Source organism: Stegostoma tigrinum, chromosome 1 (assembly GCF_030684315.1).
Source record: "Stegostoma tigrinum isolate sSteTig4 chromosome 1, sSteTig4.hap1, whole genome shotgun sequence".
NCBI lineage: Eukaryota > Metazoa > Chordata > Chondrichthyes > Orectolobiformes > Stegostomatidae > Stegostoma > Stegostoma tigrinum.
Window position 1 is genome coordinate 13,450,245 of NC_081354.1, and position 15,006 is coordinate 13,465,250.

The 15,006-nt window shown below is 41.2% G+C and overlaps 1 protein-coding gene across 6 annotated transcripts in view; it reads left to right on the forward strand.

Annotated features, from left to right (window-relative positions):
- nrg1 (neuregulin 1) overlaps window positions 1–15,006 on the forward strand; it is a 741,182-nt gene that overhangs the window by 600,048 nt on the left and 126,128 nt on the right. For all 6 annotated transcript variants that reach the window (XM_048529321.2, XM_059652855.1, XM_059652885.1 and 3 more), the window contains one exon: window positions 72–190. In XM_048529321.2, the coding sequence (XP_048385278.1) occupies window positions 72–190 (119 nt within the window). The remainder of the gene's footprint in view (window positions 1–71; window positions 191–15,006) is intronic.

Here is a 15,006-nt window from a genome sequence, read left to right on the forward strand (position 1 = left end):
AGCTCATATTGGGGTTGCTTTCCTCCTGTTATCTTCCCAGAAGTGAATTTGACCTTTGCCTCCCTTTACAGGAAGGAATCAGAACTTCTGATCAGGAAAGTGAAGCCGTCGCATGCTGGCGAATACATGTGTGAAGCTATCAACCAGCAGGGTGAAGACCGATCTATTAGCAACATAGCGGTAACACCCGGTAAGAGAGTTTACATTGATTCATGACAGTGGTGGTGTGTCTATTGCTAACTTACAATTGTCAGCCTTACAACTGCTACCTTTGACACTTTCACACATACTGGCTGTTTACCCCAAATTGTCTCAGCACACCAGATATCCTGTGATAGGGAAAAGTCAACAGCAATGTGACCCCATTACGACTGCCCATTTAGAAACAAATAGATGTGCAGCAAGAAAGAATTTAGATATAGTTTGGCCCAATGCCTAATGTTCATGAGAGGATTTATTCAATAGTAACAGCTTATACAATGCAACCTCTAATGCCGGACGTGAGTTATTAGCATTTCTGTATAGAACAATGAAAGAACATCAAACAAATCAGATTTTTATGCATAACTATCTAATATAAATGAGACTTAAAAGCCAAGCTGCTTTTAGTTTTGCGCAGTAGTGGAAATGTTTTATAGTTGCATTTTGCAATGTACTGCAGATTGCAGTGATGGATTTTTTTTTGTCTCACTAATCTTCATAATACATCAGCAAGAAATATGAGAGCAAGGGTCTGCTAAACTGAGTTTTCCAAAGCCAGCAATCGGCAAACAATGTTCCAAATAGGAATGGAGTGCTCATCCTGGGATAGTAGGACTGTCATACAAAGAGACACTGAATCTGTTCAGACTATCTGTTATGGCATGTTGTACAGCTTAATTATTCACTGCTGGAGTATTCCGTAGAATCCTGACAATGAGGAAATAGGTCATTCAGCCCATCATGTCATCATTGGGCCTCCAAACAGCTTCCCACCCAGACCGATTCCCCCTTAACTCTACATCTCCCATGGCTAATGCACCTAACTTACACATCCCTGAACCCTATGGGCAGTTTAGCATGGCCAATCCACCTACCATGTACCTCTTTGAACTGTGAGAAGAAACCGGAGTACCCAGCAAAACCCACACAGACACAGGGAGAACATGCAACGTTCACACAGACAGTTGCCTAAGGGTGGAATCAAACCCAGGTCCCTGGCGCTGTGAGGCACCAGTGCTAACCACTGAGTCACTGTGCTGTCCCTATTGTGTTCAGTTTTGGTCTCCCTATCTGATGAAGGATGTTCTGGCTATACAGGAATTGCAACAAGTATTTTCCAGACACATTCCTGCGAATGCAAGGCTTACAAATGAAGAGAGACTTGATCAGTTAAGACTGCATCAATTGGAAGTTAGAAAAATGACGGGTTATTTCATAGAGACTTGTAAAATTCTAATAGAACTAGACAGGGTAAACTCAGGAATTATGTTCCCGATAACCAGGTATCCAGAATTGGAAGTCATAGTCTAAGGATGCAAGATAGACCATTTAGGACTGAAATGAGGAGAAATTTCTTAATCAGAGTGATGAGCCTGTGCAATTCTCTGCCACAAAAAGCGGTTGAGGCCAAAACATTGAATGTTTTCAGGAAGGATTTAGATATAGTTCTTAGGGCTAAAGGGATCAAAGTTATAAGGAGACAGCAAGAACAGGGGATTGAGTTTGATGATCAGACAGGATCATATTGAAATATGGAATAGGTTCAAATGGCTGAAAGGCCTACTCCTGCTCTTATTTTCCATGTTCTAAAATATGATACAACATATTACAAGTTTTGAGAGATGGTACAAAGTGGGTGCTGATGAACTGACAGACCATTTTCACTTCTCACTGCTAACTGATTTCCTTTACTTCCTGGGAGATGAAACATCAGCCAATTTGTTATTATCAACTCTTCATTACCACAAAGGACCAGTTTCTCACTGCTTACATCTGTGAATGTTATCTATCAAGCACTTTCATTGTAAATGCCTGGATCCACTGAGATATTTTCTCTTTAATCAATCCGTCCTGTGTGTATGGCACACCATGAGCTGGTGGAACTTGAAAGCTGGTTTTGTGTTTGTAAAGGATTCTATTAACTACTGAGGGAGTAACATGTCCTTGCCCCATACATTGATGCTTGTGTTATAACAATGTTTATGCCTGGTTATAAGTTGGGGACGGTTTGCATGTAGCAATTTATTACAATTGCCTCACAATACAGGTACACTGATAAGCATCAGAGAACTGGATTGGTCTTTACAACAATCAATGACAGTTGTGTGGTCAGCATCTCTGAGGCTAGTTAGGTTTTTTATTGGTTTGAATGTAAGCTCCACCAGGAATGTCTGCTCTAGGTAACATTGCCACTACCATGTCCCCCTCAGCAAATGTTTGCTCGAGTTATCCTATTAGTCCAGTTTAGATATTTTTAATCAACTTATTCATCTAAAAGAACAGCGGATGCTGTAAATGCTCAACAGACCTGGCAGCATTTGTGGAGAGAAATCAGAGTTAATGTTTCAAGACTAGTGACCCTTCCTCTGGACTGCCAGACCTGCTGAGCTTTTCCAGGTATTTTTGTTTCTGAAGTTATGATATATGGCTGGATAGATGGGCTTTGAACCAGGATTCATCTGGGCTGGAGGTACAGACATATGATTGTGCCACAAGAACCAACTGTGTCCACTTTTATGCTGGGAACTATCCATTTTTCACACTGTAACAGCACGTTACCTTAGTGCAAGCACAGCAGCACTACTAATGGCTGGAGGGTGTTACTACACTGTGACACACACAAATGTGAGTGCAGAATGTCAGAATGCAAATATAAATATCAGATCAGAGTCTGCAATAGTGATTAAAATGAAGACAAAATTATTTCTGCATTCCCTGGTCCAATTGCCACTGCAAAGTGAAATGACATTTTGAAAAGAGATTGACAGCCTATGCAAGCAATCTAACTTACCTCAACAGGAGGGGAACCAGAGACTGGACTCTTGCATGGACACACAGGTCTGGCAAAGACAAGTTACGTTAGGTTGTCTTTTTGATGTTTACAAAGCTTTCCACTCCACCGATAATAGTGTAATACTACCGTGCAAAACTGAACAAGTTTTATAGTTTCTCAGCACAAAGCAAATGACCAGAGATACCAAACAATTGGCCCAATGCTTCTTTTAGTATTCATTCATAGGAAGTGGACATCGCTGGTTAGACCAGCATTTATTGCCTGCCACTAACTGCCCAGAGGGAAATTAACAGTAAACCACATTGCAATGGGTTTTGAACTCACATATAGATCAGATTAGATGAGGATGGCAAAGTTCTTTCCCTCAAGGAATTAGAGAAGCAAATGGGTTCTGACTGACAATGGTTTCATAGTCACTGTTAGACTTTTCCTTCTTTAACAATTCATCTTATTGAATTCAAACTCTACCTCCACCTTGGTGGGATTTGAAATGGTCCAAAATGTTATGTGGGTCTCTGGATTAATAGTCCAGTGATAAGACAAGCAGGACAGCGCGTCCCCTTGAAAGGTCCTGCTATCAAATGGTGTCATCACTGTTGGGCTTTGACAGCTCCTGGTTCTCATTATATTAAATTCTACAAACGTAAAACAAAAGTGCAGAATATAATGGCTGAGGCAAACAACAAACATGAGCACTGATTGGAAGACAGCCTTCAGTAAAAGCCAGTCGAGTTTTGCTTTCATGATTTATGACATCCACCAGACTATTCTTGGAAGAAATGTCTGCTGACGACTCTTCGATGACTTTAATCTCTGTGTAAACACCTTTGTGCTCTTATGTTGTTGACCTGCACCCTAGGGCTGATTAAAACTGTGCTCATACGTAAAACCACAGACAAATTACTGCACGTCTTCAAATCTGAAATATTCCAGAGGCGGGCCTGCCATGCTTTGAGAAAATTATTACAACTTTTAACATCACTTCAAGATATTGAAGTGAAACTTTGCCAAAAACAAATGTTTGCTGTGAAATCCCAAGCAGTGAAGCATTTATTTGGCGCTCATATTTTGAAAGCTTTTTTTAAATACTCAGATTAAATAACATTTATTGAGGCTGTTAGCAGGTGTTGTGTTTGGCCTGTGTTAGCAAGTCTGAAAGAAGATCTGATTTTAGCGTTTCTAGTTTCACAGCACTAAGTGTATGTTGGGCAAGGTTATTGTATCTGTGTTTTTGGCGAACTGAAGTCCGCTGGATAAATCCATTGATGTTTGTCTCCTGCCCTGCATAATTCAAGCATGAAGTGTGTTAGTTGGAAAACATGACAGGGGCTGACACCTGGAGTCACATCTCCCTCCCTTTGTGAAGTTAAATTGCATGGCCCTCATTGGCCTTCAATCTCGTTCAAAAATGCTATGTTTTTTAATATTTACAAGTGTGGAAGTAGAGTTCAATGAACATAGCAGGAAAGCTACTAACACCATGAAAGATTTTTTGGAACCCATCCTGTTGCAAAATGTAATTTAGATACTTTGCAGTCGAGAATGCATTTGGGTATGTTGGTTAGCAGGCATCCTGCCGATTTTGAACATGTGTGAGGCCATTCATGTATGAAACGCAGTGCTGTGTGTGCATTATCTGAATAACAAAATCCCAAAAGTTAAATTGAGGGGAAAAGACTTCCCCAATTTCAAGTGTTAACTCCCTTTTCAAAAGGAGACATAAATCTGGAAGCTTAGATCCACTTGCTGTGTTCACACACGGAGTGTCGTTTGCACAGATTCATTTTTTCTACTTGATGTTTTTTATTTGGCAAGAAGTCCCATTCCTGAAATGTGAGGAACATAAAGATCTCTGCAGTAACTGGAAACCTCTTCTCATTATCAGCAAAAGCACAGAGTCTGTGTTGAAGCCTGTCTAAGCAATTGAGCAAGAGGAAATCATTTTCTTTCTCTGTTCCAGAAATCTGTGACCTGAACTTATAAAGTCTGACAAGCATCCGACAAGCTGAAAGACCACTTCCTTTTTTAAATTCATGAGCCATATCCCGAGCAGGGCGTTATTTCATTCTTGTTGAACTTGAGCGATTTCTTTAGGGCAGTAAATTTTTGGAGACATTGAGATGATTTTGAACATTGCTTTAACCCCGAGATACATTGGAATCATCAGCTGGGGGGGTCCCCAGTTACGACATGGGGTGGGGTAAATGGAGGTGGTGGGGGTGGCACTGCTGACTGAGAATCGGCAATTGGCAAACCAGTGCCCACCACTTGCTGTCCAAGTTTTTAGATAGATAATGCCCACTTGGGCAAGATGATAGTGGATACTTGGTACCAATGGACCTGTTCTCTGTCACCGAGGCAACCTTGTGAGGAAGGGAGGTTGATGGCTTGGTGGAAGTAAAATTTGTCAAAGTAAAGCAAAAGCAATGAGAGGTGACCCAGTTCTTGATGTCTACGAAGGCAAAGCTATCATCGGGAAGTGGTGTAACAATGATGTCACTGGACTAGTAATAACCAGGTTGAAGACCAAGTGAAGTGGGTTCAAATCCCACCCAAGGTGCTGATGGAATTTAAGTTTGACTGTTAACTCTGGAATTGAAAGCTAGACTGAGTTAGTCACGGTGACAGTGAAACGACCAGTACTTGGTGTCACTAATGCCCCTGTAGAGAGGGAGGTCTGCCACTGTTACCCAGAATGTTTTGGGTATGGAATCAAGTGGATGAGGATGAAGCAAGTGAGTTGTGGGATGGTGTCTGGTAATTAGCAATTGGAGCTATTGAGTACTGAAGCTGTTGGGGAAATGCTATCATCGTGTGGGATGCTGGTGTAGAGCGCCGAAATGTCCAAAAGCAGGTAGGACATAGTTTAGGATTATGGTTGGTGTGGACTGGTTGGACCAAGGAGTCTGTTTTCATGCTGTATGAATCTATGGCAGTAACGGCTGGCCTTGCTACAAATACCATCATCTCTCGGAAGGATTGTTTAAACAGTCAGTCATGAGAAGATTAAATATTTTCCTCAGAATATTTAGGGGTTCATGATCTTGCACTGCCCCCACTATCAGATCGAATGGCAAGGATTTAATCCTCATCCTGAACACTAGCTGGCTCCACTCTATCCCCACCCCAGCCAATAAGGATGCAGATAGGGTGCTCTTTTCCACTCCGTGCCTGTCCCATTTGGAAATTTTCTCAGTTTACTGCAGCTCGGAGACTCTCAAGTTAAATATAGCAACATTTTCGACAAGAGAAGAGAAAGGATTTGGAGATGGATTTCGAATAAAGCTTTCCCCTATTATTCCACATGCATTCGTCCTGCATAGCTTACTGCACTCCTTAATAAAGTCATTTTCTGCAATATTTTCATTTTCCTGTTCAGTTGCCATGTCTTGCTGATTAAATCCATAATGCACTCCATTAATAATGTGCAGTAGAGCTCATTAGAAAGCTGCTGTTATAAAATGTTGGTATCCATGGAGTCTGCTGAAACAGATTGTGAACCTTACCCCTAAAGTATAAATTCCACAGTTGACTACTTGTATGTGAGCTCCTGGTATTACTGCTTGTGGTTGAGATACATTCTAAATTGTTGCGCAGATGTTCAATTTAAAGCCACAATCTTGGGAGAATTTATAACAGCCACCCTTAAGCAACAGTAAATAATGATCATTCAGACCTGAAGCCTGATTCTTTCTTCCCCTAGTTCGAGGGGACACAGTCTCTTTGTTAAACTGAGAAGACGAGAGATCTTGGGAACCAAGTACAAAGGGTTGCAAATCATGAAGACATCAAGTGATTTGATCCCAATGTGGTCTTTTGGTCAATAGTTATAAATTTTGTAAGTAGTTCAGATCATATATTAGGAATCGAGCAGCAGAGGAGGAGACCATTTACCCATCCTGTCTATCTGGGTCCTTTGAAAGTATAATCCAACCAGTCTTGTTCAACCCCCACTGCTTACCCACAGCACTGCAATTGTGTTCCTCCCTCTACATGTCCAATTCCACTGAACTGCTCCAGCTGACTACCCCAAAATGGTAACTGTTGGAACTTCAAAAATAATCTTATCAAACATTTGATGAAGAATTTTGCCAGTGGTACACCATTTCTGATGATGGAACTAGAACACTCTGCCATCTCTGCTGTCTTGCTTTTCCCCATTTCCCAAAAGATTCCAATTTCAATTTAAGGTGCCAGGGATGTGGGGATATACGCATGATCACAAAACAGAGGATGTTTCAGTGGTGAAACATACAGTGAGTCAACAACGTAGCAGGAATGGGTAGGCAAATGAAGAGACTCTGCATCTTTGTCAGCACTTAACTACTCAACTCCACTTCCATTGACATGAGACTTGAGAGTGCCCTGATGGCAAAGGTATTTTTTCAAGTTTAAATTTCACTTATAAAATATTTCAGGTAACACTGATTTCAAATTATTAATTTATACAGTTAATTGACAGACAAATCATCATTAGTCATTCAGCCTAGCTCAGCCACAGAGCTCAGTGTATGTTTCATGGCTCACAGACATTGTTTCTTCCACAATAAAGGAGGTTTCCAACTCCCCTAGAACAAATGTGCTTTTTCTTGTTCCCTTTTTAAATTGAGCATCCATGTTAGTTTCCAGAGTTATACTCGCCACTCGGGGACTTGCAAGCTCAGCTGACCTTCCCAACTATGCAAGTAAATGATATTGCCCAAAATCTCACTTAGTGGGGATAATTGATATGATGTCGGTGAACGCAAAGTCCTATACCCACTGTGCCAGTCAGTACATTGTGATGGATCCACACATGGACAGTGCTGGCAATGCCTTCTAGGCATCCTGTTTTCTTATTGTAATTGACTCTTTTCATCAAACTCATTCCTACAATGATTGCCACCTCCAACAACAAAACACCCAGAAAGCTGAACCCTTCTCCCTTCACTGCTCCATATCCCACACCCTAACTTTGATCTCCCTCGGATCCCTCTTCCATTCTTCCAAGCCCCTGAACACCTTCCACATTTCCTCCCTACCCGCTACCGCCTCTGAACCACTGCCTCATCCTTGCAGGTCTACATTCTTTCCACAACTCCATTCTCCTGCTCCACTAGTTTGGACCATAGAGGTGAACAAAATGACTGTGGTGGTCACCCAACTGCACAAAATCAACTGGTGCACACCAGCTTTGAGCTAATGTAAACGAGGTACCATGACATGCTGTTGGCTGAAGTTCCATAAAATCTCAATGGACTTACAATGAGGCTGCTGAAAGCAAAAGGACTGGAATCGGTTAAGAAGCCAGTGAAGACTAAAATGTTGATTGAATCATAGATGCCGATTATGTGGAAGCAAGTCATTTGGCTCATTCTGACTCTTTGAAGAGCATACCAACCAGATCCACACCCTCTACTCTATCCCTACATTTCCTACAGCTAATCCACCTACCCTGCACATCCCTGGACATGATTGGCAATTTAGCATGACTAATCTGCCTAACCTGCACATCTTTGGATTGTGGGAGGAAGCCAGAGAAAACCCACATAGACATGGGAGGAATTTGAAAACTCCATACAGACATCACCCGAAGTTGGAATCGAATCCAGATCCTTGGTGCTGTGAGATAGCAGTGCAACTACTGAGCCACCATGACAATCTTCATTTTGTAATCTGCTATTATTTTGTAATCTTTGAAACACAGCTCTGAATTTAATTTCTTTACTCCTCATGGTGCTTCTTCAGTTGTGTGGGGGTTAACAAGGAAACAGAAACACTCTTAACAATTTTCACACAGGGTCTTTATTGCCCTATATTAGATACAACTGTCATCAAGGAGACCTAATAATAACTCTTTGTCACCTCTATTTCAGACAATGGCGGTGTTTACTGCCTGTTACTGATTTTGTTCAATTCTTTGCTGCACTGCCCTGTAGTTTACTGGTTACACTGATAGGTAGACTATGTGCAGGTGGTCTTTTTCCATGAACTGGATAAAGTTAGTGCACTAAAACACAGGACCCTTACAGTTACATAACATCATACAAGTAGAACTGATTTACTGGTTTGTCATAAAGGTACCAGGTATCTGTTTGTCTGTGTGCCATGAATGTGGTTCCTTTTATTTAGTTTGGATGAGGTGATGTGGCTAATGGCCAGCAGCAAAGTGTAGGAGTGGTCTGGCAAGAATCTGGAGCCAAAGCGCGCATGGGAGAAACTAAGAAAGCTGTGGTTTGCAAAGTGCAGCCCACAAAGTAGTGGTGCTCCTCGAGGGTCCTCCAAGGGGTCTGAAACGTATGTCACTGCTATGTAATAACACAGTCAAGTTCAAACAAGAGAGCACAGCAGAACTCTCATCCCCACCACTCACAGATGTCACAGAGCCAGACCAACCCCTGAGAGGTGGCATGAGTGGTCACAAGCACAATTGGTTTGTGTCACAGTTGATATTGGTTGATTAATATGGATGGAAGAGAAACATTAATTTCTCAAAGGTTATGGTGTTGATTTTTGTAACACTGAAGGGTTTCAAATCAATGTGTTCTTTTGCTCATGAATCTTTATATTATCAAAGTGTCCGTATTCTTGTTTCTGACGTGATGGTTCGTAAGAAAAAGTAATGGAGATAACTTGACTACATTTAGAAGTGCAAAGGTAACTAATTGTAGATTTCATAGATTCTCTTCGATTCTGATGATATTGTCTTTTGTTGCTGCAGTTGGAATTACGTAGGGTGAGATTAACAGGTGGGCTGTCGGGTTTTGGTATTGTCTAAGTGAGTCACTGTCGGCAAGTTTGTGAGAAAGAATCTTTCCTTTCCTCATTGAAGTCCCTTCAAGGCTGCTATTTTGTATAATGCACCATACTCTGCCACTATATAGCTACTGGTACATCAAGTAAAGTAGATTATATGAATGAGAAGGCCATTAAAAAGAACATTCAAATTGATTCCAAGCATAGAATTTGAACGACTTTAAGTACTGATGACCTAAATTTGCAAAAGAAGTGGGGGTTAAGGAATGACTTGCACTTAATAGTGAGCATGATTGCCTCCCTGTGATGCATTTCAAACTTCAATAAATTTACTTACTGTGAAGTTCAGTTTCTGGTATTTTGTAGGTGAATACAACTTGAGCCTATTCTTCACTTAATTTTGTCTCTGAAGGTGCAATACTCACAAAATGTGCAATCCCTTCAGAAATCATGCCATGGCGATTCCCATTCCTGTTTTGATCTGGAACCTCCGCTAGTAACACTGCCTACCTTAGCTTCCTGTAAAGCTTGTTACTATTTACAATTATGCCTTCAGTCTTCTCAGTGCAGTATTCTGAAATTCTATTCCTAAATCCCTCCATCTCTGCAGTGACAGCTATTCTTTTGCAAAAAATCTTATTTAGCTCCTACCAGGCTTGTGCTGGAAGTATGTATTATGGACTCCAGGGGCCATGCATAATCTATATCGTACTTTCAGATTACATTGGTTTAGTTCAGTATCTAGAAGATGTTAGGAGATTAACTGGCATTTAAACACTGTGACACAGTTGCTGACATTAGCTGCATTACAGTTTGCTACTGATTGAGAAAGAAATCAAGCTCATGTCATGTTGCTGCACCCCACAGATTTACGACACAAAGACTAACCTGACACAACAGCGGATGTTTCGGCTGCTCACATTGGTCCAGCACTGCAGTGTGAATCAGTATGATTAAATTGTGCAGCTCGATTGCAAATTGAATTAGGGATCACTGAGAGTGATGTCTCCTGCAGGGAGATCTGGTGATTCCGTCACGAGACTGATGCAAATGTTAGGTGAAGATCGAGAGGCCCATTTTCAACTTTAACAGCCTTTAATATACCTGGCCCACATCCCATCCCCACTCCCAATCACTTGCTCTGCCCACTATCCATACATAGATCATTTAGCTCATTATTCTTTGCCATTCTTTAAAAAGTGATGTTGAGTTTGTCTCACTCGCCTTGTCTTCCCCCCCAAAAATAATTCCTCTTCATATATTTACTAATTTCATTTTGAACTTTGTCATTGCATCTCCTGACTCCACCCTTTCAAGTAGTGGATTTTTAAAAAAATTCATGCACAGGATGAGGGTGTCACTTGCCCAGAGGGGTGCTAAGAGTCAACCACGTCACTATAGGTCTGGAGTCGTAAGGATGGTAGGTTCATTCCCTAAAGGACATTAGTGAACCAGACAGGGTTTTCCTAACGATTGATGATGATTTCATGGTCATCATTAGGCCCTTAATTCCAGATTTTTTATTGAATTCAAATTCCACCATCTGCTGTGGCAGGATTTGAACCCAGGTCCCTAGTACATTATCTGGGTCTCTGGATTAATAGTCCAACGATAATACCACTAGGCCATGACCTCCCCTAGAATTCCGGCTTACAACAACTTTGATCACAAACCTTCTCATTTAAATTTACAAATCCTTGAAGAGGAATTATGATTGGAGACACTGTTGTGAACTGTGTTGAAGGGTGGGATCTTGTTGAGGAGTAAAGGTTTTCATCAGCCAGCTAGCAAGCTGTACTGCCTCTCCCAGAGAGAGTCCTCCAATCCAATGCCAATCAGGCAGTGATAGGAGGCCTTTGACTGGACCATGAGGGCAGAGGTGCCACCTAGCAGGAGCACTTGGCAGTGCATGGCTAGAAGGAACACCCAGCACCCAGGATTGCAGGGTACTGAGGGTGTGAGGTAGTGTGTAATCAAGTGCACTTTTGCAGATAGAGGTGGATGTGGTCAGAAGAACGGTAGTCAGGGATGGAGGGGAAGAACCTTGAATTGTCAATAGGATGGACTTTTGTGAACCTGAAAAATCTCCTCTTAAATTTCCTTGACCAAATCCAAAAGGGCGAAGCATGCTTCAGATTTTAAACAGTTATTTGGTGTAAATTCTGACAACAACTCCAGGAAGTATGTACAAAATTAGTAAACCTTTAAATAAAATTCAATATTTAAAGAAAACATTCTCCCCAGATATCACTGATTTTGCAAAACAGATTAATATCAAAAACAGCAAATGAATTGCCTGTGAACACCTAAAGAAGAAAAGGAAGTGAAACCTCTGAATATAAAGAAGGCTGAAGATGATAGATAATTGTAAATGTGAGATACTGTACACAAGTGGTTTGGCTGCAGTTTTGTTTTTTTTTAGCAAGGAAGTATCACCTGTGAATATAGCTCTTCAGGGTTGAATAATAATTTTGCATCATAATGTCAGATTGATAATGTGAAATTTTCATTTAAACCTTGAGTATGGAACTTAAATACTTGCTGGAAAAATAAATGTGCTGTCAAAGCTTTTTGCTTTGGGTGCATCAGGACAGAATCACAAGAATACCAGATATCAAAGGGAATCCTAATTTATGGTGCGTGGACTTAGAACTGCTTGGAAATCAATCTCAAGAGAAATGGTTCTGACAGTTTATTTCTTATGAATATAGATTTGGTCATAGCTTTTAGTTTCAGGGGCTTTCCCTCAAAGGTTTACAAGTAATACTGCCCTGTATCAAGAAATTGTGGTTAATGAAAATAGGCTGCAGCACAAGAGTTGTCTCGTTACAGGCATGTATGTTGCCCATTCTTTTCATCTTAGACTGGTTCTTATTGGTCTTGCTTGCGAAGACTGGGTGTCTGCAGCAAGACCTTTTTTGTAAATTCATTTGCGGTCATCACCAGCAGACCAGCATTTACTGCCCATCCTAAGGGTGCTTTCATCAACCAGTTCAGTCTGTGTGACATAGGTGCAATCACAGTGCTCTTTGGGAGGAAGTTTCAGGATTTTGACACAGCAACAGTGAAGGAGTGTGATCTGGTTCCAAGTCAGGGTGGTTTGTGATTTGGAGGGAAACATGCATTTGCTGACCTGGCCCTTCTGGGTGGTTAAACAAAAATCATAGATTGAGAGGCATCATCAAAGGGCTCTTGATGAGTTTTACATTTTCACCTGAGAAACCTAGGAGCGTCGCCAAATGACAACCTGTCCTGGACTTCCCATGTAGATGCGATGGTCAAGAAGGCACAACAATGCCTCCTGTTCCTCTGGTGGCTCAGAAATTTTGGCATGTTCATAAGATCCCTAACAACTTCTACAGACGCACCATTGAAAGCATACTGCCTGAGTGCGTAATGGCCTGGTGTGGCAACTGCTCTGACCAGGACCATAAATAACTACAGAAGGTTGTGTATACAGCCCCGACCATCACAGAAGCCAACCTTCCATCCAAGGACACTATTTACTTGGGCTGATGCCACGGAAAGGCTGCCAACATGATCAAAGACTCACCACACCCTGGCAATGTTCTCCTCCAACCTCTTCCATCAGGCAGAAGATACAGAAGCTTGAACACATATACCAGCAGGTTCAAGAGCAGCTTCTTCTCTGCATTATTAGACTGATGAATGGACTCTCTAACTTCAAATATGCTGATCTTGCTAATGTTGATTTTGCCTCGTGCATGCCCCGCGCAATGGAACCTATGTGCATCTATCCATGTGTTTCTTTTTCTCACCCTGTGATCTGCATGTCCTTGCTTACTATTATCTGCCTGTACTGCTTGTAAACAAGGTTTTTCACTCTACCTAGGTACATGTGACAATAAATAAATTAATTAATCGATCAGTCAAACACCACCAACAAAGCTGTTGCACTGAAGTGTCAGACTAGATCATGCACACATGTTTCTGCTCCAGAAGCAACATCAACAACAATGAAATTCTGTAATGCAGCCCAATCTAGGTCATTTCCCCAAAGTGCCAATACCCCACCACCCTAATTTCAATCAGCCTTCCCTCAAATTGGGTACAGATCAGTAGATGGTAAGGAACTGTAGAGGGAAAGCAGAGAAGGTCCCAGAAATAGGGATGGGAGGGGGAGAAAAAGGCAGAAAGACGCAGAAGTGCAAAGTGCCGGAAAATTGAGGTTTCGCTATTTAAAGCAATGCTCCCTCGTTTTAATTTGTTCTTTCTATTTCCCTGAGTCATTCTGAAATTGATCCAAAACAAATGTACTCTGGAATAAAAATTGTCAGTGTCTACTGCCCGATCACATCTGATAAATTGTGACTAGATGTTGATTAATGAGGGGCCCACTGTATTTATTAAAGTCACAATTCATTGTCCATTTGAAAAGTGCCTTTGACTGCTTGTGCTCTTTTCAATTTGTAACGAAGAGGGAACAGAGCTGCTTGTTTGACTTCCAAATGTTGACTCATGCAATGTTCAACCAGCTCTGCTCACTGTTCCATCGCACTCAATGGAGAAGATAGCTCTGTCTTTTCTCTGTGTAAAAGAGAAGATTGAGGGGCAACCTAATGGAGACCTTTTAAGATGATGATAGTGGAGAGCTAGAACAAATATTCCCACTTACCCGGAAGACGAGAATGTGGAACCGTAAATACAAGACAGTCACCATAAATCCGATGGATAATTCAGGAGAAACTCATTACATAGACAGCAATGGGAATGTGGAATGAGCTGCTACAAGGAATTATTATGATAAATAACATCGATATATTTAAGGTGAAGCTAGTCAATGCATGAAGGACAAAGGATAAGCTGATAAGTGATATGAAATAGGGCAGTGAGAGGGTTTGAACCACCTAGATAATTCCACATACAAAGCAGATTCCGTTATGAAGTAACTACATTTATTGTGGGGCAACAGTTTAGAAATAAAATCAAGATTATTGTTGATTAATTTGTTCAGATTCCAGAACAGGCCACTTTAATAGTTAATAAGAAGACAATGGATAGTTTATCCATTAGTTAGTACTTGCCAAACACTTCTACAAACCTTAATTCCCTCCCGAGGTTTAAGAGAGACACTTGAACCTCTCAGATGTCTTGGTTAGACACTATCAAGGAAGTCTCATGCTTTGCTTTGGTACTGTTGGTGATGGGAAGGCACAGTAGGTTGGATATTACATGTCTGCCATGTGTGTTATCAGTGGGGGTGGAGGATGGGTGTCCAGCCTTCCAAAGTACCCTCATGTGTAAACAAATAGATA